General features: G+C 35.4%; 12 protein-coding genes across 12 annotated transcripts; 2 read left to right on the top strand and 10 right to left on the bottom strand.

Annotated features, from left to right (window-relative positions):
- Nucleotides 1-486: 486 nt before the first annotated feature.
- On the bottom strand, nucleotides 487-1,659 carry WICANDRAFT_76402 (TauD/TfdA dioxygenase family protein; the record flags this gene model as incomplete). Its single annotated transcript, XM_019184378.1, has 1 exon — nucleotides 487-1,659. One exon carries the CDS (start codon nucleotides 1,657-1,659, stop codon nucleotides 487-489), a length of 1,173 nt encoding a protein of 390 aa, XP_019041430.1.
- Nucleotides 1,660-2,396: 737 nt separating this feature from the next.
- Nucleotides 2,397-5,234, bottom strand: SIN4 (Sin4p; the record flags this gene model as incomplete). The annotated part of the gene is made up of 2 exons (XM_019182965.1): nucleotides 2,397-5,142; nucleotides 5,191-5,234. 2 exons carry the CDS (start codon nucleotides 5,232-5,234, stop codon nucleotides 2,397-2,399), a joined length of 2,790 nt encoding a protein of 929 aa, XP_019041429.1.
- Nucleotides 5,235-5,472: 238 nt separating this feature from the next.
- Nucleotides 5,473-6,855, bottom strand: WICANDRAFT_26911 (glutamate dehydrogenase; the record flags this gene model as incomplete). Its single annotated transcript, XM_019181316.1, has 1 exon — nucleotides 5,473-6,855. The coding sequence occupies one exon, from the start codon at nucleotides 6,853-6,855 to the stop codon at nucleotides 5,473-5,475; it is 1,383 nt and encodes a 460-aa protein (XP_019041428.1).
- Nucleotides 6,856-8,299: 1,444 nt separating this feature from the next.
- YTP1 (Ytp1p) lies at nucleotides 8,300-9,583 on the bottom strand (the record flags this gene model as incomplete). The annotated part of the gene is made up of 1 exon (XM_019185365.1): nucleotides 8,300-9,583. One exon carries the CDS (start codon nucleotides 9,581-9,583, stop codon nucleotides 8,300-8,302), a length of 1,284 nt encoding a protein of 427 aa, XP_019041427.1.
- Nucleotides 9,584-9,853: 270 nt separating this feature from the next.
- On the bottom strand, nucleotides 9,854-12,491 carry KEX2 (kexin KEX2; the record flags this gene model as incomplete). The annotated part of the gene is made up of 2 exons (XM_019182633.1): nucleotides 11,949-12,491; nucleotides 9,854-11,876 (listed from the first exon to the last, which is right to left on the bottom strand). Exons 1-2 carry the CDS (start codon nucleotides 12,242-12,244, stop codon nucleotides 9,854-9,856), a joined length of 2,319 nt encoding a protein of 772 aa, XP_019041426.1. The 5' UTR covers nucleotides 12,245-12,491.
- Nucleotides 12,492-12,670: 179 nt separating this feature from the next.
- LAP3 (bleomycin hydrolase) lies at nucleotides 12,671-14,017 on the bottom strand (the record flags this gene model as incomplete). The annotated part of the gene is made up of 1 exon (XM_019184377.1): nucleotides 12,671-14,017. One exon carries the CDS (start codon nucleotides 14,015-14,017, stop codon nucleotides 12,671-12,673), a length of 1,347 nt encoding a protein of 448 aa, XP_019041425.1.
- Nucleotides 14,018-15,057: 1,040 nt separating this feature from the next.
- On the top strand, nucleotides 15,058-16,614 carry NAR1 (iron-sulfur cluster assembly protein NAR1; the record flags this gene model as incomplete). The annotated part of the gene is made up of 1 exon (XM_019184376.1): nucleotides 15,058-16,614. One exon carries the CDS (start codon nucleotides 15,058-15,060, stop codon nucleotides 16,612-16,614), a length of 1,557 nt encoding a protein of 518 aa, XP_019041424.1.
- Nucleotides 16,615-16,988: 374 nt separating this feature from the next.
- Nucleotides 16,989-17,387, bottom strand: WICANDRAFT_76395 (uncharacterized protein; the record flags this gene model as incomplete). The annotated part of the gene is made up of 1 exon (XM_019184375.1): nucleotides 16,989-17,387. One exon carries the CDS (start codon nucleotides 17,385-17,387, stop codon nucleotides 16,989-16,991), a length of 399 nt encoding a protein of 132 aa, XP_019041423.1.
- A 663-nt stretch (nucleotides 17,388-18,050) lies between these two features.
- Nucleotides 18,051-18,449, top strand: WICANDRAFT_76394 (histone H2A; the record flags this gene model as incomplete). The annotated part of the gene is made up of 1 exon (XM_019184374.1): nucleotides 18,051-18,449. One exon carries the CDS (start codon nucleotides 18,051-18,053, stop codon nucleotides 18,447-18,449), a length of 399 nt encoding a protein of 132 aa, XP_019041422.1.
- An 872-nt stretch (nucleotides 18,450-19,321) lies between these two features.
- On the bottom strand, nucleotides 19,322-22,060 carry WICANDRAFT_76393 (uncharacterized protein; the record flags this gene model as incomplete). The annotated part of the gene is made up of 1 exon (XM_019184373.1): nucleotides 19,322-22,060. One exon carries the CDS (start codon nucleotides 22,058-22,060, stop codon nucleotides 19,322-19,324), a length of 2,739 nt encoding a protein of 912 aa, XP_019041421.1.
- A 203-nt stretch (nucleotides 22,061-22,263) lies between these two features.
- Nucleotides 22,264-23,928, bottom strand: WICANDRAFT_76392 (SCF ubiquitin ligase complex subunit MDM30; the record flags this gene model as incomplete). Its single annotated transcript, XM_019184372.1, has 1 exon — nucleotides 22,264-23,928. One exon carries the CDS (start codon nucleotides 23,926-23,928, stop codon nucleotides 22,264-22,266), a length of 1,665 nt encoding a protein of 554 aa, XP_019041420.1.
- A 157-nt stretch (nucleotides 23,929-24,085) lies between these two features.
- Nucleotides 24,086-25,813, bottom strand: WICANDRAFT_103022 (uncharacterized protein; the record flags this gene model as incomplete). The annotated part of the gene is made up of 1 exon (XM_019180368.1): nucleotides 24,086-25,813. One exon carries the CDS (start codon nucleotides 25,811-25,813, stop codon nucleotides 24,086-24,088), a length of 1,728 nt encoding a protein of 575 aa, XP_019041419.1.
- Nucleotides 25,814-25,918: the final 105 nt, after the last annotated feature.

Below are 25,918 nucleotides of genomic sequence, written 5' to 3'. Positions count from 1 at the left end.
AACTTCAGTCCATGTGATAAGCTTCCAAACTGGCTCAAAACTCAAAAGCCAGAATCACCCTTCATCAAAGCTTCTTATGAACAATTACCTGAAAAGCACCCCAGAGACCATCTCTTCACTTCTTTGATCGACTCTAACCTTTGTTAATGTCTCGTAATTCATAAAGGCAATGGTACACTGGTGTGTCTCACTCAATGCTACAACTAAAAAACATGGTACGAGAATTGAAAAACTTTTATACCGAAAAACATAGTAAAGAACATGCTCGTCGTGGACTCGTGTGGAGCAAACTATTCGTTGTATATTTATGCTTCTACGTATATGTCTCCATAAGAGTCAAGACAGCATAACATACAATGCCTAAGGACTGATTAACGTACATACAGAAGTCAACCTTACTTCAACACATATAAATATTTTCTTCAATTAAATAAACAGTAAAGAATAAAGAAGAGAGCCAAACAATGGGAACCAGTCGCCTTGAGCTCATTCAAAAGATGGGACTTCACCCCTTGGTGTCAATCTATATAAATGACGACGTTCTTCTGAGTCCCAATCAAAAATTGCTGAATGTAATGTACGTCTATTATCCCACACAACAACAGTACCTGGTGCCCATTTGGCTCTTGCGTGTAAATCAACTGAAACTGACAATTGAGTGTACAAGAAATTCAACAATGCATCACTTTCTTCAGCTTTCAATCCAACAATTTCTCTTGTGAATTGAGGATTCACAAACAATGCCTTCTTACCAGTAACTGGATGTTTTCTAACAACTGGATGAATACTTTTAACTGGATCTCTTCTCAAGATACCACCGTTTTTCAATGAAGATTCAGCTTGTTCAACGCTTGAGTGAACTGCACTCAACCCTTCAACAATTTTTTGAAATTGTGGTGATAATCTATTATAAGCTTCTTCAGCATCAACAAAAATAGTATCACCTCCAGATGTTGGACCTTGTAAATAAGCTAAAAATGTTGTAGCAGCTGGTTGTTTCTCAAATGAAACATCAGAGTGCCATGCGACTGAGGAGATATGTTTCTTTAAGTATGAACTATTTGGTGAAATCTCTGATGAACGATAAACTAAATGAATCTCTGGGTGGTCTCTTGGAGCACCAGATGCTTGATGAATATGTAATGGACCAAAATATTCACCAAATTCAACATTGAATTCAACACCTTTGTCAGCTAAATCTTGTTCTCTGAAAACAACAACACCTCTTTGGGCAACAAATAACGCTAAATCATTTTTACCAGCATCTGTTAATTCACTCAATTGGATACCTTTAACTTCACTACCAAATTTTGGGGTTAATTCTTCAACTTTATAGTTGGCGTCATCTTTTGGGAACAAATCTGACAAGTTGGCATCAGCTTTCAATCCAGGGTCTTTATGTTCGAAAACTTCATAAGGTGGGAATTTATCAGCAGTATTCCAAACAGGTTCCCATTCTTTATAATTGATACCTTCACGTTCTTCAGGTTTCAAAACCAAAACACCATCTTCGCCTAAAACTCTTGAAGTATAAAATGGTGATTTATATGACCCGACATCATTTTCACCACCTTTTGGTTTAATTAATTCTAATTTTCTCAATTCTTTGGTAATATCAGTGGTGTCGATCAAGACACTCGTAGCTGTAGTTGATGGCATGTTGCTTATTCCTTCAATTCATAAGTGAGTATTCAGGTCTAATTCATTTGAGCCTTCTTGATTGTTTATATACTTTTCACTAAAGTCTTAATCATAATGATTGCCACAACCGCCACAGAAGTTCATTACTCTGTTGAGCGTTATTTCCAGATCCAACATCCACAATTTCACGGTACACCTACACCTGTCACTAATCTTTCACATGACAGCACACAGTTCACAGCATTAATACATGAACAAAGAGGCACATGCCTCAATTATCTGAATCTCATGTCTTCGCGCCCTAGGAGAGAAGACGATTGTTATTGCTGTACTTCTTAAAGTATTAACCTCCATCATAGTTTGGCTTCTTTCACCTGCTCAAGACATATCAATCATATCCAATGATCTAGTCACTTCTAGCTGCAAACTTACTTATATTATTAGCAAGAAACTAAGCTGATCCACTAATCATCCTGCCATGGCTTGAAACAGACACAAGTCCGAGGTATGGCTGTTGTTTGTGGCTTGAGTCAATGGGGTGAGCTGATTTGAAAACAATTTGCTAAAGTGATCGATCACAACACCACTGCAATAACTTGTTGTTCTTGATTTGTATGAACTTCCGATAGTTTGAGCCAAATTGTGGCAAATTATGTTGAAGAACACAGTTTTTGTTTTTTGACGTGATCCTCAAGAAAAGATCAAATTCGCGAAGCCTGAGAACTACACTTCATAGACTTTAGATGTTGTATGATTCAAAACCCAGTGACTTCACTATGATCTATATACACCCAACAACTACCACATAAGCATGTTCTATGGAATGCAACGGGCCAGTGGTTCAAATTTGCGTTGGAATTGGCTCCTCCCTTAATAGCACTTGAGAAGAACCCTTCAGTATCATTAGCTGTGATGTACTCACATCTTAAGCACTTCTTTAATTTCTCCTTATTTGTAATAACAACTTTTGTAACATCATCGATCAAAGTATCATTCAGATTGAATAGAATAGGAACTTTATCTGTTGGTTTCAGTAGTATTTTGGAAACTTTAGGGTTGTTTGAAATTTGAAAATGTAACCATCTTGTATCATGGAAATACAATTCTGCAAGATTTGAAGTGTCTTGAAATTGTTCTTGAAACTTATTCAGTATAACGCCAATTGATCCTAAATAACTTGAAGGTATCTTGTTTTGGAAAATCAGTGTTTGTTCAATACTTAAAGCTGCACTTTTCTCTAGGTTTCTTTGGAAAATACTTTCAATGTCAATCAAGAATTTTTCATACCTCTCTAAATCAATTAGACTGAGCAAAAATTTATATCTTTCAACACTTTTGTTCAAAATCTCCATATTCAGAGCTCCAGGGCTATTTGCGTTGTTCAACTCTTGTATTTTCTGCAAAAATCCATCTATTCTTTTGATACCAGCAATTGAATAAATGATAAGTGATCTTGGGATCTTGGATAATAAAAGAGCAAAGACAATTGTATCAAAATGATCTTTATTGGAAGTATTGACATCACAACAACTCATCAGTTCCTGGATAGTAAAGATCAAAAACTCAATAAACCAATTGATTGTACCCAACGTGCTCAAGATATTCTCACTTCTATAGATTGCATCCATCAAAGTTTCAGACCCTTTTTTGGTGACTCTTTGTTGATGGTGAAATAACGTTCTCAAACTCAACATGATACTAAACGCCACTAATCTCAAATTCAAAATAGCAAGGGCAATTGAACTGGTCTCGTTTGTTGGTTGTAGTTTTCCTAATGAATATTGTAATGATAAAAGTTTTTGAATTGGTGGGTTAACTAAAAGTCTATCAATTTGATCTTTTGAATGATCTAATGAGAAGTTCAAAGCTCTATGACTCTCTTGTAAAATCGCCAAAATTAATTGATCTTTAATGTTTGGATCTGGAATTTTCAAAATCTCATCTTGAATAGCTATAATCAAATCATCAGATGACATATTTGTAAAACAAGCTGAGGAGTATTTACAACCAAAAGCAGCTGATAGCGTCAAAATCTCACCTTTTTTCATTTCATGTTGTGGTCTCGTAGTGGCCTTATACTCTAATGTATTGTTCTTATTCATTGCAACAAATCCACATAAATTTGGTGATACAGAAATAGCTTCTGGTACAGACTCTGGTAATTCAAACTTAAACCCAGCATCTAATAATGTTGAGATTGCTGATGGTATAACTTCTTTTTGACCCCCATTACCGATGATGTGTAGGTTTTTTCTATTTCTTAATTGAATTTCACCATTTCTTAAAGTCAACACAATCATGAAATCAAAATTTTTAAACGATATATCAAGAACCCTATTATCCAAGATTGTTTCACCAGTCTGAACCAGTGTGTAGTAATTATCAACAGACGTAGATGCCCCATTTGAATACCCATTTGATTCATTTTTGAATCTCAGATTTTTATACTCGTTGGAAATTTGAAATTTTTGCAACAAGGTTTCACCTCCAGTAACACCAGGTCCTTCAAATGTTAAAAGTAATTCTAATTCTGTATCCAATGAAAAATTTGGTGAAATGATATCAATTCCACTCAGCTCTTGAGGAAACCCATTTGACCCAATGACACTTAATGGCTCAGATATCAGTTTTTCAACGCTCAAAGTTAGCGGTGCTTTGAGCTTATCGTTAGGATTGATTTCACCCCAATTAACCACTATCTTATAAACACGTAAACTTTTGGTCAATTTACTGAAACAAGCGACAATAACGGACCCATCTCTATTGAAACCAATACTAGCATGTTCTAACCATAGCGTCTTCAAATCTGAAACATCTTCTAATAACACTGTTGTCTTTTTGAAATCAAAACCTGCGTTATTTAACTGATAATGGAAATCAACTTCACCATTTCTTCGTACTGTGAAAAAACCAGATTTTCCTTGAATAGGGTGAAGTGTCCCATAAGATTTGTATTGATGGACAGCATAACTATAAGCGTACCCTGAAGAGTCTGATGAAGCTGCAGCGCCATCAGCAGCAGCACCTGAAGATACCATTGAATCTGATGATGTCAGCACTCTAACTGCTGGTGAGTTTGAAATTATTGGTTTATCAACATTTAACCATTTGAATGCAATAACTTTAGTAGTGGAATCTCCAGTTGATATTCTTGATTGTTTGGAAGTGTTTAGGCGTTCACAGGTTTCATCTTGATAAATAATATCCACATCTTCAAAACATGATAGTTGATGAGATGAAGTGTTTTTCAGAACACCAGTTGATAAGATTGTAATGTTACCTAACTCGTCAATTATAGCTAAGTCCATTCCTGAGGTTGACCAATAAACGTTTGTAATCGAACTTAGTCTTGAATTTGGATTAGTTTTAATTTGAAAGATCTTCTTGGGTGCTAAACGCCATGTTGAACCTCTAATTGATTCTAATTTGGTTATCGAAAGGTTTGATGTTGACGTTGGGTCTGAGTAAGCTATAAATCCATTCTTTGACCAACTTATTTTGCTAAAGGGTTGTTAGATCAGTTCAATTGTTTCATTTTGATTAACTTACTGGTCTGACCTCGAATGTTTCATGCTTGAATAACCAACCGACATTCTGTTGTCTCTGGTCTATAGCCAATATACTATAATTTGACTCTTGGATCGTTTTGCTTTTTCACTTTAAAATGAGATTTTTCGAGAAATTCACGTGACTTTATTTTGCAGTAATTATAGGCCGAAAGTTTCAATGCTCTACAATCTTTCAATTTAGTATACAAGTCCGTATCATTCTATTTAAACACACATTATTCATTTCCTATTTATTTTTTTTTGCAAAGTTGACACGATTTGTTTAGTAAACATCACCGTGGTCAAACATAGCATCGGCAACTTTAACGAAACCAGCCAAGTTAGCACCTTTAACTAATGATGGTAAAGCATCTTTGTTAGATTCGTTAGAGTATTCAGTAGCAAATTTGATGGATTGGTTGAATAATTCAATCATTCTCTTGTGTAATTCACCATCAACTTGTTCACTGGTCCAGGTTATTCTTTGAGAGTTTTGAGCCATTTCTAAAGCAGAAACTAAAACACCACCAGCGTTTGAAGCTTTACCAGGACCGTACCAGACAGCTGGAGAAGCAGCAGATTTAGTAGCAACACGTTCACCTTCGAAAACATCAATAGCTTCTTGAGTACAACCCATGTTGGAACCTTCAGCAACGTATTTAGCACCGGCAGAAACTAAAGCTTTAGCTTCATCACCAGAAACTTCGTTTTGAGTAGCACATGGTAAAGCAACATCAACCTGACCAACATGAATCCATGGTCTAGCACCGTCAATGTATTTAACTGGAGAAGCAGAGAAAGCACTGTATTCATTAATGATATCACTCAAAGATTTGAATTGGACCTTAGCTTCTTGGATAGCGTAGACGTGTTCTTTGGTAATACCAGTTTCTGAAATGATAGCACCTTTAGAGTCTGATAATGAAACAACAGTACCACCTAATTCAATAACTTTCAAAGCAGCATATTGAGCAACGTTACCTGAACCTGAGATGGCAACTCTTTTACCAGAGAAATCTTCTTTACCTTTAGTGGCATATTTGATTTGTTGTTCAGTGTAGTAAACTAAACCATAACCAGTGGCTTCTGGTCTGATTAAAGAACCACCCCAAGTTAAACCTTTACCAGTTAAAACACCTTCCCAACTGTTTTTGTAAAGTTTGTAGGCACCGAATAAGTAACCGATTTCACGACCACCAGTACCAATATCACCAGCTGGAACATCAGTATCTTGGGAAATGTGGCGAGAAAGTTCTCTCATGAAAGAGTAACAGAATCTTCTAATTTCATTGTCTGATTTACCCTTTGGGTTGAAATCAGAACCACCTTTACCACCACCAATGTTTAAACCGGTCAAAGCGTTCTTGAAGATTTGTTCAAAACCTAAAAATTTCAAGATTGATAAGTTGACAGATGGATGTAATCTTAAACCACCTTTGTATGGACCTAAAGCTGAGTTGAATTGAACTCTGTAACCTCTGTTGACTTGGATTTCACCTTTGTCATTTTCCCAAGTAACTCTGAATTGGATGATTCTTTCTGGGATAGAAACAACATCAACAACTCTTTCGTATTTTGGATGTTTTTGGAACAAAGTTGAGTCTTTCAAAGTAGAGACTAATTCGTTGTAAGCTTGTTCGAATTCTGGTTCTGATGGTTGGACCATTGTGATGTGTATGTATAGATGGATCTATGTGGATCACGATAGATGGTTCAATTTCACTTGTGAAAGAATTTGAAAAGCTTTTATATAATTTTCATAATTTTTCAACTGTCGATGTCTGATATTTACGTTTCTTTTCGTTTCTCGGTTTTAACTTTGAGAAGACCGCACTTGTCGATGTGATTGGCCAGAGATTAAAAAAAGCGATTCAGAATCTGAATATCGCCGGAAAAGGATTGGTTCACGACACAAGTCCACCTGAAAGAAGAAAAGAAGTTGGAAAATATTGGTGAGCATCATGGTGATTTGTGTTGATTAGATGGAAATGTTTTGACCGTATACCGTACTACAGTACCTATTGTTGTGGATATTACTTCAATCCCACGAGAGATTGAGAAGGTCATTTATTGCAAAGCATGTCCCGTTAGATTGAGCATTCAACTCATAATATCTTGCAAACTGATTGGAATTTAACCACTATAGGAAAACATCTCCCTTCCTAAGTACGCCTTTCTCAACAATAGCATTGTATAACTACAAAAGGGTGCTCTGTCCCTCATTTTTTGAAAGGCAAGAGAAGTCTTTATTCTCAATCAGATCAATTAACATCGAAATATTGAAACCTTAATGCTGGTTTATTGTTCGACATTGACTTCGAATACTTGAGATCAAAATGTTGAAGATTTTTCATCGAATCGCTCAACTACGAAGGCTTGAATACAAATCTACAACTTCCCCATGAATGACCAAACAATGCATCGCACAATGGTCCGCTTCTTATCAGTGCACCAGCATTTAGCCAAATCAGCTCCTCACGTATCGTAGTACAGTATCTACACAATTGTTGAAGCCTCGAGAATTGGAACTTGGAAGCAGCTCTCGTTTTTCGCCAGTGGAATTCTTCAAGTTTCCTATTCCTGTTGCAAATTACAATTTGGCGAAAAAAAAAAGTCTGCTAGCGAAAAATTTTGGGTGTACAACCAGCTAACGCCGGAGTCTTATTGGCCACAGTGGTGTAATCGATAAGGGCATGCCCAGCACGCAGGACTCCTAGGACCTATTGCTTTTATAATTCCCCATCATATCCATAAATAAAGCTATCTTTGACTTCATTTTGTACTGTTTCTTCTACACTCTTTCACCATCTGTTGTATTCCTTTTTGATTTGATTATGACTCGGATTTGTACTTTTTATTCAACTTTAATTTGCACAACGCCGATTTCTTGCAGCCGGCTTTAGCCCTCGCGAAAGCATCTCTTATCGCGCAAATCGCTTCGGAATTAGTAGTTTTTATGCCAATTCGCGATACATTCACGTATTTTGGCGTTCATGGTATTCAACGAGATCATCTTTATCACCAATTGATCTAATCTACACAAAGGAAGGGTCCTTTTGTGGCATTAACTCTTCGTATTCCTTTTTAATTACATACTTTTACCTGCGTCCTCAACGTTCTTCCCCATGATCAAAATTATCCAGTTCAAAATCCGTTGCAAAATTACCTTCAGCATCAGGATTAGGCTCTGAACCTGAGACTGATGCGTATTTTGAAAGATCTATTCTGTTTGAGGAGGTTAAATTCAAAAACAGTTCGAGAAGTAGAAGAAACCATAGATAAATCAAAAAAGCAGCTGATGTGACAACCATAATATAAGAACTATGATCAGCTTCAAGTCTCAACACTAACCTCAACTGTTCTTCATTGGCAGCCATGAACAAAACACCAGATTCAATCAAGCAAAATGATGGTAAATATTGAAACGACATAATTTTACCTGGGATTGATCTGGCATCTTTCAATAGAAATGAAATCTCAGCAATTCTGATAGCACCACCAAGCATTAAGGATAAGCCAAACATGTAATGGACTTTTGTACTGATAGCCAAATGCTGGTTATGTTCAGACATAGCCCACCCAGTATAAATTAATAACAACGATGGAATCCACGTTCTTCTTCCACCTCTTCCTAAATATAATCCCAATAAACCACCACTCCACCAAATAATACCCATAGCAGTATGTTGATAATCACCATGGCCCCAGCCTTCTCTACCCCATCTATGTTCAGTAAAAGTATTAACAATACCCCAAACTGTCATTACTAAACTATCATAAAAATCTTGAGAGTTTCTGTGCTTTGTTTCCCTAATTCTTGGGATCACTAAAATTAAGGCATAAACTAACCCATAACCAATAAATGCTGTTCCCATAATACCATGTGCCAGACATTGACCTGTATGAATCTCTCTGCAAAATCCAAACATAGAAACAGGTGCTAGACAACTTTTAACCCAACCTGTTAGTGTCAATAAGACACTCAATGTTCTATGAATGATTCTCACTGATTTCTCTCCCAATTTAGCAATCCAATGGAATTCTTTCTTTGTTTCGCCATTTTTATTCATGAACCAATTAGCACCAGAATTCATAGATCCAATAAACACGGTCAAGGCATTTAAAAAAAGTAAAAACCAAGCAGTACCACGACTTGTTCTATCTTCATGCCCATCACCATCTGGAAATCTTAAGAATAAAGCTTCAATGACAGCATAAACTAATGAAACAATTTGTAAAAAGAAAGCTGTATGGACTTTTTCTGCAAATACAAGAGTTGTTGATATTGAAGGAAGGATTAAAAGTAATGCTAATGTCATTAACCAGTGGAACGTTTTCGATCCCGCATTTGTTATGTTTGGTCTTGTAAATTCTTCTGAATCGTCCATGTCCATGGATCCTGCCACGGAGCATATGAAGGAGGCTAAAATCAACAACTGGGCTCGAAGCGACATCTCTGGAACCTCTTCTCTTTGAATTGATCGTTGTTGATTCTTGATAAACACGTTAAAGAGTTTACTCGGTAAGGTGATTTTCGAGCCTTGACACTTTCAAAAGCTTGAATATTCGCGATACACGGGATTTGGCTGATGGCTGTGGTGAGCTCGGCCTTACAAGGAAACTTGAAAAAAAAACTATCCATTCTATAACTTTTTATAGGTTAACTATTTCTTTGTGTCATCATCTTTCTTTGAATCATCGTTTTTGGAATCATCTTTTTTTGAATCATCAGTTTTTGTGATTTCATCTTCTGATTCTATTTCAAAACTGTCATCTCTGCGTAAATGTTCATTTGGAAAACTTTGATTCAATCTTGAATTTGCATTAGCTTCAACATCATCATCACTTAATCTATTATCCAAATTGAAATCTGAATCTGAATCGGTATCTTCTGGATTTATAATATCAAATTCATATTGTTCTCTTCTTCTTGTAATCTTTGATGCAAATTTCTTGTAATAAACCAATAATATAACAAACCCAATTACAATCAAAATGAAAAAGTATTCAGCATAATGGGTTGGTTCATGTCTATATTGACCGTTATTGTTTTCGTTGTTGTTCTGTTTGTTATCGGTGGAAGTTGGTTGTGGCTCTGAGGAAGAAGTTGATGGTAATGAAGATGAAGAAATTGATGAGCTGAGTGAGGAGCTTGATAAAATTAAAGAAGAGCTTGATGATAAGCTGGATGAAGAAACACTGGCCTCATTATTTTCATCAGTAACATCTCTTTTTTGGCCGAAAAATTGAACATTAAAGTTTTTCAAATTGACCTTGTTTTCCTGATCATGATTTTTGACTCTTAATTTCCAGACACCATTGTGATTTGTATCACCCCAATGAGCAACGGACATGAATTTCCAGTCCTGGAACCCTTCATTTGATCTATCTAATCTTCTGACAACACCCAAATGTGAAACAACATTACTTGGAGAAACTAAATCAACAGAAACTTGACCTCTGATAGTGGTATCCATATTCAAATTCAAAATAATATGTTCCAAATTTTGAAAATCTTTCAATAATTCACTTTTGATTTCAAATTCATGTTCCACGGTTTGGTCAAATTCAACATTTTTGTTTGGTTGGACAACATCAGTAGTGACATTAATTTGATCGTTAACATTTTTCCAAGTTTTAGCTAAATCAACAACTTTACCAGCATCTAATTTACCATAACCATAACGATGAGAGTATCTACCCAATGCGGCGTCTTGCCATTCACCATCTTTTTCATTAACAACAACAGAACTGTGAATAGTCAGGTACTGAACATCTCTCCAGGTCAAATTAGGATTAGCTTCAAGAACCAAAGCATAAACACCAACGGCAATTGGTGCAGCAGCTGAAGTACCACCATGAGTATTAGCACATTTGTCATGTATATCAGTTGTATGAATGTGTTCACCAGAACCTGAAGTATAAGTGACAACTAAAACAGCAGAACAAGCTTCAGAATATGGTGGATGTAAACCTTTATGATCAATAGCACCAACAGTGATGGAATAAATACTGTTTGTATAACCATCATAATTACAATTATCACCGTGTAATCCACCGTTACCACTTGCAAAGACATAGACAGCACCTTTACCATCTCTTCCTTCTTTGATACCTCTAACTAAAGCATTCTTAACCATTGAATCCGGTGCTTGCATAGCTCTTCCATCATCTGGTGGACCCCATGAACAAGAATAAATATCATTAACATCTAATCCATAAACTAAAGAAGCAGCTTCAGCTTCAGATGTGATTTCACCAGATAAGATTCTAATACCTGAAACTTTTGAATCGTAAGCAACACCAACACCACAAACATCATTCCTCACTGCTGCAATTTCACCAGCACATCTTGTTCCGTGGTAATCATCCAACAGTCTTGGCTTTGGGAATGGGTTATTGTTATTGAAATCATAAGAACCTTTAGCACAGAAATTTTCATTTAAATCTGTACTTTCGAAATCTAACCCATCATCAACAATAGCTGCAGTGACACCTTCACCTGTTATATTTTGAGCCCAAACTCCAGTGACATTTATATCATTCCCTGGGAAGCTTGGATTTATTAAATGCCATTGTTTTGAGAATAAAGGATCTTCAATGCCAAAATGGTCTCTAGCTTCATAAATAGGTTCCAGTGATGAATCGTAAGGTGGCACAGGTACAGCACCAATTGGAACTGGTGCTCTTCTTTCTAATTTTTTCAATGGTAAACGATGTATAGACTTGATTCCATGATTTTCTATTAGATCCTTGAACTCTAATACTTGTCTTTTCTGTAAGTTGTGTTGTTTAATTTCTTGATCATTATTCACGTCAAATATAACATCATTTGAGGTTTTCGATATAGAAAACACATGATGATCAGGATTTCCTCTAGCTGGATGTTCATATGACCAGGTTGGGAATTTGTCAAGTATATTATCTATGCTAATCGTGTTTGGTATCTCTATAGCAAAATAATCTTTGATATCATGATCTTTGTCTGGTACAGATTGGGAATGTGAAACCCGTATGATGGCCAGTAGCACAGATGTTATAAACTTTAGCTTCATTATAATGATAAATGTGTAAATGAATGGAGCTTTGATTTAGAAGACTCTATTACTTGAGAATATGAAAGGAATGGGTATTATTGATGATGACAGGTGTGTAATAATAAATCAGGGGAATTAAAACGTTGGAATTCACCGCGTCAACAGCGATAAAATGGAGATCTCTGTCAGCTTAAATGTTAACCACCGAAATGAGGTACTGTACTTTGTTATAAAACAAGCGTTCTCTAGGGACCCTCAATTCACTTTTCCCACAACAGCTATGGTTTTTGAGGACGGTTTCAAGTTTTTTAATTGGCGACAGAATCAGGTAAAAAGAAAAAAATTAAAAAAAAAACATAGGTGTGACATAAGCACTTATGTAAGAAATTGATTATAAGCTACAAATGTATTAAAGCATTAAAAAGGACATTAATTTTTATAAAATCATGCTGAAGTTTCTCTACCACAGACAGCTAAGGCTCCCATTGGATCCCATAATGGCAAGACAATTGGTTCTTTATCCAATAATGCCTTGTGTTCTTCAATTTCATCAATATCAACGACAATTTGGTAACAATATTGTTCAAAATAGTCTTGAGTCATGATGTAGTAACCATCAATACCACTATCTTTACCCCATGAGTTTTCCACCCTGTAACGAACTGGTTTACCATTGTCATCAACTGAAACACCAGTGATCAACATAGCATGTGTCATTAATGATTCATGATACAAGACTCTTGAAGCTTTTGATTGACCATTTTCGAAACCAATCAATTTATAATCAAACAAGTCAACATCCATGATACCTTTCTTTTTATTCATGTATTTTGGAGTATGAGAACCAAAGAAAACTGGTTTGTTGGCTTTAATTCTTTTAACAATCAATGATGAAAGAGTATCGTTGTCCAAATTTAAGTATTCAACTTCTCTACCTTTTGAAACATTGTTCAAATGCTCAATTTTAACTTTTGAGTTGTATGGGTTTCTTGGATCATTGATTAAAGAAATTGGTTTTGAATAATCAAACTTAACATACTCTTTCAAGAAATCTAATGGGGTTGAAGTTAATTTTTGGTATTTTTTATCCTTGTCATAGTATTCAAAAGTGAATTGTTCAGTTGGTTGAGGTGGGACACCGAGGAAAATGGTTAAGTATTTGTAAATTTCTTTAACTTGATCATTTTTAACTTTTTCAATTTCAGCTTCTGAAGCTTTATCTTTAACTAAATTTCTCAAAATTTCAGCAAATTCTCTAAGCTTAGTGGTGATCAATTCATTCAATTTTCTTGAAGCAGTTGAAGAATAAACATCTGGATATTGATCTTGTGGAATGACACCATATTTTTCAATCAAGTTTAAAAACATGGTGAATTGACCACCATCATTAACTGGAGCTGATAATAATTCTTGGATTAATCTTGAATTGACATCTTCACCAGCTGTCTCCAAAATTTTATCCAAAAAATAGTTTGATTTCTCCAATTTGTCATAAAAGAACAAGTAATTTTGAGACAGTTGAAACTCTTTCAAATTTAAATTCTTAGCAGCCAAAATTCTCAAAATATTGGTTGAAGCAAATAACCAACATCTACCACTTGCCTTCTGGTTTGTCACTGGGGCACCTTCAGCTTCAATAACATGGGTGAAAACATTTGGAAGTTTAGTCTTTGAGCTAATTAAAAGGTCATCAACATTGTATTGTTGTAAAGTTGAAGAAGCCAATTGATATTGGACATCTTGATCGAATTCTTGTTGCCAGTTTTGTAAGTCTTTAACACTGAGAGTCATGATTGTGGATGAATAGTTGATTGATGTATAAGTGAATCCTCCAGGGTGTCATTTGTCTTTATATATGGATTTTGGTTCTGATCGGTGTACTATTAGGGCACTTCCAGTGCCTCTAACCACGGCTTCAGGTGACCGGCCTTACATACAAATACAGTAAAAAGTAAGATAGGGCCATTTGTATAAGGAAGGATACATAACTAATACTATGAGTTTGACTCTGCAAACATCTGTTTATGTTGGGCTCAGCCATTCAGTTGACTTCGTTGTGTATGTTGTTGGTGTATTAGTCAATTTTAGTCTTCTTTAGTGAATCGATTATCTTCAATTACTTGTTCGTCTTCAACCTCAATGGTCTATGAGCTACTCTGATATAAGCTAATAGATCACCTTCAATTGAGATCTGGGAGTGCAGAGTTCCTAGAAAATAACTAGTTATCCTTAGATTCATTGACTTTCAACAGTCTAGATGTGTCGAAATCAAGATATTCACCACTGAATGTGACGTGTACCTCAAATATTACCAGCTAGCAGTTGGACACGTCATGATTCAAATCACCAGCCGTAAGATTTGACCACTCAATAAATCCTACATGTAGTACTTAGTGACTAGGCCATTCTTCCTTGGTTTTGAAATGATAAATGAATGGCATGGACTCTTTTAAATGCTTTGAACAATTACTTCTTGTCGTTTGACTGATACAAACTCAATTACAAAAGTATTCTTTCAAACTTCCTCTTCCACTTCTGCCTTCAAACCTTTCATTCTCTTCTGCTTTCCACTTTCCACTATCACCCACTCCATCACTAATTCCCAGTATAAATATCAATTACAACCACTCTCATCATTTCTACCACTCACAAGCCAGAGATTACTAAAAATCTTATCATCATTCGAATTCGCGGAAAATAAAATCAAAAAAAAAAAATCTGACTAAGATCATTTTACCAATCTCATCGCAATTACAAATTTGATTAAAACTTTCAATCTTTAAAACTCTTCATCACTTTTTGCTAAGAAGAAAAAAACTAGCTGATACATAATGAGTGCTATTTTATCAGATGCTGACTTGAATGACTTCATAAGCCCCGGGTTAGCATGTATAAAGCCTGCTGGTGAAGTACGAGCCAATAATTCAAATGTTGATGATGGTGCTTTTGAAATTCAAATAGGTTCAAATGGTGAAGCTCTTGAAGTTTCTGTGGATGATGGTACTGTTAAAGACCTACCCAGTGCTAGTATATCTTTGCAAGATTGTTTAGCATGTAGTGGGTGTATTACATCTGCTGAAGAGGTGTTGTTGGCAAAACAAACTCATACTATATTACTGGAAGAGTTGAATCAGAATTTAGATGACAAGATATTTGCAATGAGTGTTAGTCATCAGGCTAGAGTTTCATTAAGTGCATTTCTGAATATACCCATTATCAAAGTTGATGAATTATTGATGAATGTTTTCAGTGAGAAATATGGGTTTAAATTTGTTGTTGGTACAGAATTGGCAAGATTATTATCAATAGCAAAGACAAATAACGAATTAATTCAAAACAAATTACAAGGAAGTTCAAAAGTTAATCTTTCGTGTATCTGTCCTGGGTTTGTCTTGTATGTTGAAAAGACAAAACCTGAAATATTACCATATTTATTGAATGTTAAATCTCCACAACAAATCACAGGATTATTAATGAAGACTTTAATTTCAAGACAAATGAATACAACACCAGATAAGATTTATCACCTTTCCATTATGCCATGTTTCGATAAGAAATTAGAAGCTGCAAGACCAGAAGAATCATCATCAGACTCCACAATTGATGTTGATTGTGTAATCACTCCAAAAGAACTAATAGAACTATTCAAATCAGAAAACATCAACATTTTAGACTATATTACCAAATCACAAGAATCACCAACATCACTTTACTCACAAGCTGCACCACAACACTGGCCATTCCCTATTGAATCCTGGGACTCTAATTTTGGTTCACCAAGTGGTGGATATGCTCAAAACTACATCATTGCATTACAATCATATTATACAACACAGGGAATAGATTCAAAAATAAAAGAGATCAAAGGTAAGAATAGTGATGTTTTAGAATTTCAATTAATAGATTCTCAAGGAACAAAATTAGGATCTTCAGCTATTGTTAATGGTTTTAGAAATATTCAAAATCTAGTACGGAAACTAAAACCAAGTGGTCGTGTTAAAGTTGGATCTGGTAACGCACTTACATCTCGTCGTAAAGCACGTTTGCAACGTGGTGGTGATAGTGGCGTTAATGAAGAAACTGCTGATCCTGCAAGTTGTGATTATGTTGAAGTTATGGCATGTCCTGGAGGTTGTATTAATGGTGGTGGTTTGAATGGACCTGTTGAAAATTCCATCGCAAACAATAAAGAATTCTTAAGTTTGATGGTGGAGAAATACGAAAATGAATTGAAATTAGTTGATAAATTGAATGATGATGTTAGTTTACAACAATTTCTTGAGAATTTCAAACAAGAGTTTGGAATAGAGGATAAAAGAATTTTCAACTACAAGTTGAATGTGATTGAGAAATCTAATGATATTTTAACAGCTGGTAATAATTGGTAATATAGAGAACATGCATTTAGGTCCAAAATAACTTATTATTTATTGACTTTCTTACGTTATTGTAGTTATTTTGCACCCGTGTTGTTTTGGCAGACAAATCAGTAGGAGGCGTTCTGGCGACCAAACGACGTAACATCAAAACATGAAAAGCGCGTCAAACTAATCAGTTTTAACGGATTGAAGACTACATTATTCATTTCCAAATAGATACTAATATACATTTGTCATTAAGACTAAAACCAGATATTAAACCATAAATAAAACCCATAACAATTCATGAAAAAACAAAAAATAATCAACTCCAATGTTTTCTTTGATAAGGATTGAATTTCCATTAACTCATCTTCATCAAAAGAAAAACCCAATCAATTAACTTAAGCTGAAGTTGATGAAGAGTATTTGGTAACAGCTCTGGTACCTTCTGAAACAGCATGTTTAGCTAATTCACCTGGTAAGATCAATCTAACAGCAGTTTGAATTTCTCTAGCAGAGATGGTTGATTTTTTGTTGTAAGCAGCTAATTTTGAAGCTTCAGTAGCAATTCTTTCAAAGATATCGTTAACAAAAGAGTTCATAATAGACATAGCTTTTTGGGAAATACCGGTATCTGGATGGGTTTGTTTTAAAACTTTGTAAATGTATGAAGCATAAGTTTCTTTTCTAGCTTTTGTTCTCTTTTTTGGAGCATCAGTAGAAGATGAAGTCTTTTTAGCAGCTGGTTTCTTTTCAGCTGGAGCTTTGGAAGCAGGTTTCTTTTCAGCTTTTGGTGCCATTGTGATAATATGTGTGTGGTTGTTGTTTGTGATAAACGTGTAGAAAACTAAAAATGTAGAGATGGGAAACAGGAATTCAGGTTGTTTATATAGTGATATGACCCAACCTGTTATTGTTCCCTTGACATAAAGCCCAACTCCAAAACCAAAACAAATTCAAACTGATCCCACATCCCGTGCCACAAGTTACACACCAGTGCTTAACTATGGCGAACACATAGTTAACAAATTCCACCCCCGTGTAAATCTGAGCCTTGGGAGTTTCCTAATCGGGACGAAAACGACCTGGCAGTAGTTAACAAAATCAATTTTTCTCTACAAAAACGAAATGCTCGCGATCGAAATTAGATCGTTACAACCGTTCCAGTTTTTACCACACACCCATGAAAATCTCAGCACTGGCAAACACAACGACGCCCTGTGATTGGCCGATATCTCGACAACAAGAGCACTTTTGGCAAATCACCTCATCGTTGCTTGCAAAATAGGGGCAATCGTGGAATTTGCCACCAAGACTCTGTGTAAAATTGAAAACAAACAAAGAAACCATACAAAATTATATAAACTCGTGATTTTCCCATAATTTGTATCAACAACAACAATTTCAATAAGATTATAGATTCTCTTCTATTCAATTCAATCAAATAACTATTATTATACAAAATGTCTGGTGGTAAAGGTGGTAAAGCCGGTTCTTCTGAAAAAGCTTCTCAATCAAGATCAGCTAAAGCTGGTTTAACTTTCCCAGTTGGTAGAGTTCATCGTTTGTTGAGAAAAGGTAACTATGCTCAACGTGTTGGTTCAGGTGCTCCAGTTTATTTAACTGCTGTTTTAGAATATTTAGCTGCTGAAATTTTAGAATTAGCTGGTAACGCTGCTAGAGATAACAAAAAAACACGTATCATTCCAAGACATTTACAATTGGCCATCAGAAATGATGAAGAATTAAACAAATTATTGGGTCATGTTACTATTGCTCAAGGTGGTGTTTTACCAAACATTCACCAAAACTTGTTGCCAAAAAAATCAACCAAAGGTGCAAAAGCTTCTCAAGAATTATAATAAATTTAAAGAATATGATTTTAAGTTAACTTTTTTTGGTTTTTTAATGAGTGGTTATGGTTTTCAAATTTGGTTTTTATTCAGTTTATCAAGAATCATTTATATGATTCAATGTTGTGTACATTAGGTTTTAATTTTAAAGTAATTTATTCGGGTTAATAAACTTGAGTGTAAAACTCGTATCGTAAGCTGAAGTATTTGAGATTTACTTTCTGGTTACTATTGAGCCAAAGCTTGAACTTTGTTATCCACCAGTTGTATTCAAACTTGTTCTGAATTGATGTACAAATATAGAAGACTGTCTATTGATTCATCATGTAAAACAAACAAACACAAGTGACACAAAAAAAAATTTAAATGGTGATTATATAATTTTAACGTGTATGATTACGTAATATACTTTTTGATTTCAATAAATTAGCACTAATTCATTGGAAAATGACGCAATAACTCCATAAAAAAAGCTTCATAGTTTCAAGCCTATATTTCAACTTCTGTGATGTTTTGAACTATAGTTTCTTAAGAAAAAAATTTTAAAATTTTAAAGTGTAATTTTTTAGCAAATTTTGAAGCTAAAATAAAGAATCATAGATTGATAAAAATCTTTGAAATTAATTTTTTTTTAAAAACTTCGATATCGATAAATAAACTAATATAATTTAGAAGATCGCTTAAATTTAAGTACTCCACCTCAATTTCAGGTATTGTTTAGTGCTTCAATCTGAAGATAATTTAGTTTTAATAATTATTTGGTTACATAAGTAATTACGTAATCAATATCAGCTGAAGTACAATTTTATGTGAAGCTTTCTCAAATCCTACGATAAAATAGACAAAGAGATTATTATGCAATTTCTTAAACTATAAAAATACTAATCCACATCCCAAAGTTCATCGTGTTCATCCTCTGATTCCTGTGCTGGAGCTCTTGGTTCAGGGGCTCTTGGTTCAGGAGCTCTTGGTTGAGTAGTTCTTGGTTGAGGTGCTGATCTTGGTTGAGAAGCTCTTGGTTGAACTACTGGCTCAGCATTTCTGTTTTGGAGATCACTTAAACTAGCTGGATTTGAAGGCGTGAAAACCCTTTGAGTTGAAGCACCTGTATTTTCACCATTTCTATTGCGAATCTCCTGTTGTTGATTATGAAACTCCGCTATTCTAGTGCCTTGGCGATTCAACATTTCAACAACATTATCAGTATCTGCTCCCATTGCTTGTAACATGGAGAATAGTGGTGTCAACCCTTCTCTCGCAATGTTTGGGCTTATCCCTGGTGGAATCACTCCATGTGGATCAACTGGATCAAAGTGTTCATCTTCATCTTCATCTTCATCTTCATCTTCATCTTCATCTTCATCTTCATAATCATCTTCAGAATCATGTTCATGCCCAAGGTTACGATCATAATAATGTTCGTCTTCATCTTCATCTTCATCGTCATCATCATCGTCATCGTCATCATAATCACTATGGAAATAATTATGTTCATAACGTTCTCCATCAAGGTCATAACCTTCACCAGCACCTAACCCATCAAAAGCAGCCATCATTCTCAAGAATTCTGCAACATTTCCTGGACTTTCATTAACGTTTGATGTCATAAACTGGCGAATCATTTCAGGACCAATACCCTCGCCCTCACTCTCCTCGTCATCTTCTGGATTAGCATGCGATGTGTACTGAGCATTTGAATCATAGATCTCAACACCTTCACCGAAAAAACCAGTATCATGGTCCAAATATTCAGAATCCACATCGAAGCCTTGTCTTGCAAGCATGTCATCGACAGCATCAGTAGTGAATGGGTTGAATCTTCTCAATGTTGTTGATCCTGATTTTTTCAAGAATGGGGTAGGCTCAAATTTCATTTTTTTAGGATCAAAACTTTTCATAAAGAGTCCAATCCCAATATTTTCACAAATTACATCAAAAACTCGAGGCAAACATTGACCATCAACAATCACACGATTCTTGGAAATATAATGTCTTCCAGATGTAGCAAGACGATAAACTAAATCAGGGTTTTCAGGATTAAAAGTGTATTGATACCCTAATATGACACCAAAATCACCTTTAAAGTCATTATAAATTTCATCATAACAAGTGTCACCAGGTTTAAACCTTTGTGAAACCGATTTTTTAATATCTTCTGGAACATTGTATCTCAAATCCAAACTGTCTTGAAAGTTAAAGTAATCCTTCTTGACATATCGTTGATATTGACCTAATGGCATATCATGGAAAACTTTCTTGTTATGAATAAGTGGTAAATCAAATGGGAATTGTTTAGAAAGAGCAGCAGCAAAACCTTGACTTGTATGCTTCTTGAACATACCGTCTTGAGCAACTCCAAAATAGACACTCTTTCTAAATTTTTTACCACTTGATTGAACAAACCAATAATAGTCATAAAGTGCTTGATGATACATTTCACTATATTCACTACTTGTAATTGGATATAACTTAGAAAGCGGTTTATTCTCCTCATCCTGCTTTAATTTTGATTCAAATAGCTGGAAATTTTGTGTATACATCCCAATTTGGTTGGCAAGTTCCATTGGCTTTAAAATTCGACCAACAGAACTTTCAGTTGCATGCTCTAATTGTCTAAACGTTTGTAACAATGAACCAGCTTTGACACAATTATAAGTAATATCCCTGAATGTATGGTTATGCATTACAGGTCCTGTTATCCAAACGTAGTCAAAATCCGAAGACACACCAACACGCAAGATATAAGCTGGAATTTTCCCTGATTCAATGTATTTATGCTCCATAATCTGAACCGGGATGTTGAAATCACGAGCAATTCTTTCAACAATAGCAATAGCTGTAATAGGATGACCCAAAACTTCTTTAGCATAAAGCCTGACAATTGAGTTATCTTCACTAGTATCTCCCCTTGCCAAAGGAGAATCAAGACCATGTAAAACACTTGTGACCGATCTGTAAATTATTGCAACTTTCTCTCCAATTGGTGCTTTCTTAAACTTTGGATCCTTTTGTGCTTCCTTTCTGATTGTTTCCAAAGTTCTTTCTCTATAAGGTGCCGCGTCTTCAAATCCAGGATCAAAATGACTTAAATTGTACAACGTTTCTTCATAGGTGGTTGACACACTTGTATATGGTGAAGTACCTTTTGCAACACAACGATCAATAGTTTCATAGGCCGTGGCACGACGAATTGACCTTAGCAATGCAGTAGCAAAGTAACGTACTGAAAGTCTGAATTTGTTCTTGGGGTCCTTTCTGATTCTATTCAAGACTGGTGTAACTAGATTTTTCTTTTGGACTATTTTCCAACATTCATTGAACACATAATCACTTGAATCTGATTCCACAATTTGATCTAGAATCTTAACAACACCATGATCGATCCTCATTCTTGTGTTGAAATATTGACAATAATTGGTATTATCATCCACTTTATCATTTCGTTGATCAAATTTTGATAACCAAAGATTATGACATTCTTTTTTCCATAATGGCGACGCGTCAACACCTGACTTGATGGCCTTGCTCAATTGGCGAAGCTTAGCAGCTTCATCAGCTTTCAAGAACCCAACTATCTGGCCAATAACTTCACGGGGCAGTGAATCCAGATTGGTACCCATAATTTATCGACTGGTGATTGTTTTAAGTCGTCTAGGTGTGCTTGATGAGATCACTAACTTTTACTGTATTTTTTTTCCAAATGGGGTCCTCTCAAAGGACCAGAGTGCTTAACCACTAAGTTTGGCATAAAGACTTCATTTCTACAAAATTAACCTATCGTAATCATTAGTCGTTAAATTCAAGGGTATGTAAAATGATTGCTCTATAGATTTGGATATAATTTCAGTAGATGCTTTGTTGGGACAAATTTATTTTCAGCTTTATCGAAATGAGTGAAAAACATTCCTATCCATCCTTCTCTTGTGACAAAATGGTAAATATCCTGACTCACATTTTTAATTTTTCTTATACTATTACTCTCATAGATTGTTAAATCTCCATAATCTGTAAAAGTGTTGTAATAAACGGAGCCACCGGCCAAGCATTTGCGACCAAAAATAATACCATATTTTGCAGAACGCTCGTGATAAATCACATCTCCAATTTGATAAACTTCTGTGGAGTCTTCTCTCGTCTCTGGCTGAAGATGGAATCCCTGAAATTTGTAATAATCATTAGCTATCGCTTTCTTGACAGGCTCAATGCTAAAAAACTCCTGGAAGCATAAATGCGATTGAGTATGTATCAAATCAAATGGCATTGATCTTGACACAATCTCAACAAAGTTTTTGGATAGCATCTGATCATTAGCACAGTTGGCCGCAACTGGAGAAAATGGTGAGAATTCAACACCTTGTAATACTCCTCTAACGTACATATTGAACATCAAATTGATATCAGGGACGGCACCAATTTGTGAAGAGCGATATATTTTATCATATAAGGAAGCATCAAACATTGTGTATAAGGGATCATGACGGCTATCAAATATGAATCCAATGAGGTAATTCAATGTGACTGGGGCCAAAAATTTATCCAAATCCTCAGATGAGAGTCTAATGGTTCTCAAAACATGAGCCCGACTATAGACTTTTGCCCTATCTCCATCCAAAAGGGCATAAGAGTATCCTGTATTGAACGTTTTATCTTCAATGATGAAAAATGATTTTGTCAATACTGTCTTGATATCAAAATATGAAGCAATCTTTTGAATTATTGACTGGAATATCAATCCATCACCATCAACCTCTCCAGCATAAACTCTTAAAATAGAATTATCTTCAAGACAATTTATTCCCTTGACTATTGAGCACTTTTGAACAACATTTAGAAAGACTGATCTAATCAACAAAACCTTAAAACTTGCCGGTGACGTCTCTTTATAAGATGGATGACACTGAACCTTCTCTATAACTTCCTCTATCACGGATTTTCTAAAGGGCAATAAATCATCAAAAGCAGGATCAATATAGCTCATTTGAAAGAAGAATTCTTCAGCAGAAGTGACTGTATTCAAAGAGCTGGATTTCAAAGCATCAATTGCACGGAATGCTTCAGAATGCCTTATAGACATTAACAACACAAATGCATAGTACCTCACGGATAAATCACTTTTAAATTGTCTCAACTCATTCAAAATGGGCACAGCTCTGTAATTCATTCTTATGATACTCCAACCAATTTCAAAAATCTCATTTGGGTCTTCTGATCTTGCCATCTTGGTGATTAGCTTTTGAACTTTCAAGTCATTGCGATTTCGATTTCTATAATATGTACAGCAATCTTGCACCTCTTTCAACATGACCGAGGGCTGGTCATCTATTGAAAACCATCTGGCCTGTGAGAGGGACCTCCAGATTCTATTTGATGAAAATACTTGATATAGTTGCCTATTGACAGACCTGAGGCTGAAAATGTCCTTAATATCTAGCAGTTCTGCAACTTCATACCATGTGTCTGCAGATAGTGATAGCAAGCCACATCTCATGATGGATAGCCAGGCTCAGCGAGACACTTGCAATTGTTTGAAGTTGAGGTTAAGAAAAGTCAGATCGATAACATTTTTGTTTTTGTTTTTGTTTGAGATTTTCGCGACTATAAGTAGGCTACATTATTCCAAAAACATAATCATAAAGTTTTATAGTTTAATCCTCAAGATATGAAAGGGAAGATTCATACAGCAAACGCTCAGTTGGTACAAATCTTTTCTGCTTGTTGTCATACCGATGAAAGAAAGGTCCCATGTACTTTTGATCCTCCAAAAACATCCACATTTCACTTTCTTTCGGATTCTTGTTAAGCACCACCTCGTCGACACCTATAAAATCATCATTTCCAATGTAAAGGATGTATAAGGGACCAGAAGTTTCTTTATTGTAAAAAGCATGACATATAACACCAACGGTTCCCTCATTATCGTATACGATGTCACCTAATCTGAATTCAATGTTTATATTAAGTTCTTCCAAAAGTGAGCCCTCACTGTCATCATCACAAAGATTCATTTTTTCAAAATCATAGAAGAATGCATCTTGTATGGACATGTTTAAATCATCGATCGGATTTTCGAAAAAGCTGGACTCTCTGATCAAAATATATGTAAGTGGCATATCCCCAAATACCATTCTGGGAAGAGTTAAAGTAATAAGTGAGTCTATTCCTTGTAAATCTGAAGGTGTGTGCATCCAATAATGAAATGCAACTGTGAAGAAAGTAGGCGGCAACTCAATTCTAGATGATGGATAAACTTCATCTCTGTTCATATCCACCTCCCCTTCCATAAGCTGAATTCGTAAAGAATCTGTTTCCCCTGGAGCAAGCACGGCATTTATGAGAAAATCAGATTGAATAGGACTTGAAATCTTATTCATTTGTAACGCATCTAAATGCAAAGAGCTGAGAAGTCCGAGGAATTCATCATGTGTCAGGATTTCAATATCATGTAGCGACAGCATTTGAACGTACAGCTTTTGATTTGATTGGCCATTTCCTGGAAAGATGAGAAATCCCGGTGAAAGTTCTGATTTTATTTCTAGCAAACTGAGAATTTTCTGGTATATTGCAATCTGATAAATAGTGGGTCCTGCAGTTTCACCAGCGTAGAGCCTCATAATACTTTTATCCTCTTCACTGTCATAAAATGCATATTCATGAAACTTTACCGTTTTAATAAAACTGGAATGAACCAATGAAATCATAGACCTCAAATAATCGGGAGATTCTTTGGATAATTCAGCTTGCTTGACCAATTTCACCACTTCATTTAAAACTTTGTTTCTGTGCGGTAGTAATTTATCAAACGCAGGATCCAAGTGACACAATTTGAACACTAAATCTTCTGGCAGCTCATTCAAAGAGGAATCGTTTTGGTGATTGATTTTCTCATAATATTCATCGATTGTATCAAACGCCACGGAATGTCTTCTTGCCATTAAGAACTGAATAGCATAATATCTCAATGTCAATTCCTCATACTGATCCACCAACTTCAAAGCTATTGGAATAAAAGCGTCACCGTGATCAATAATATCCTCCATCTCATCGAAAATTTCAAGGCCATCTGTCATTTTCGTTACATCCTGTAATCTTTGCAAGAGATATTGATCAATCTTCACACGGCGCAAACAATGTTCAAAAACATTGAATTCTTCCCAAAGATCACCAAGATCCGGTTTATCAATCGATTGGTCACCTGCTGAAAACCATCTTTTCTTAGCTTGGATTATCAACAGCTCCTTTGTTTTGAAAATAGATCGTAGTTGTCTGTTGACGTTTGCAAGTGCTAGGGAATCCTCCATATCAAGGTCATTCGAGATCTTGAGCCATAACTCTTTTGGAAGAGACCAGTCAACAGTTGGTCTTTTATCCTCCATATTCAATGATCATCCATTTGGTTATTGGGTAGTTTTGTAAACGCGTTACATTAATGGTTAAGGATCAAGATTCTCACGCGTTAATCAGAGAAATACTTGGGCTCT

The sequence above is a fragment of the Wickerhamomyces anomalus genome, assembly GCF_001661255.1.
Source record: "Wickerhamomyces anomalus NRRL Y-366-8 unplaced genomic scaffold WICANscaffold_1, whole genome shotgun sequence".
In the NCBI taxonomy this organism is placed as follows: domain Eukaryota; kingdom Fungi; phylum Ascomycota; class Saccharomycetes; order Phaffomycetales; family Wickerhamomycetaceae; genus Hansenula; species Hansenula anomala.
The sequence above is the reverse complement of the archived record's forward strand: the minus strand, read 5'-3'. Positions and strand labels throughout refer to the sequence as shown.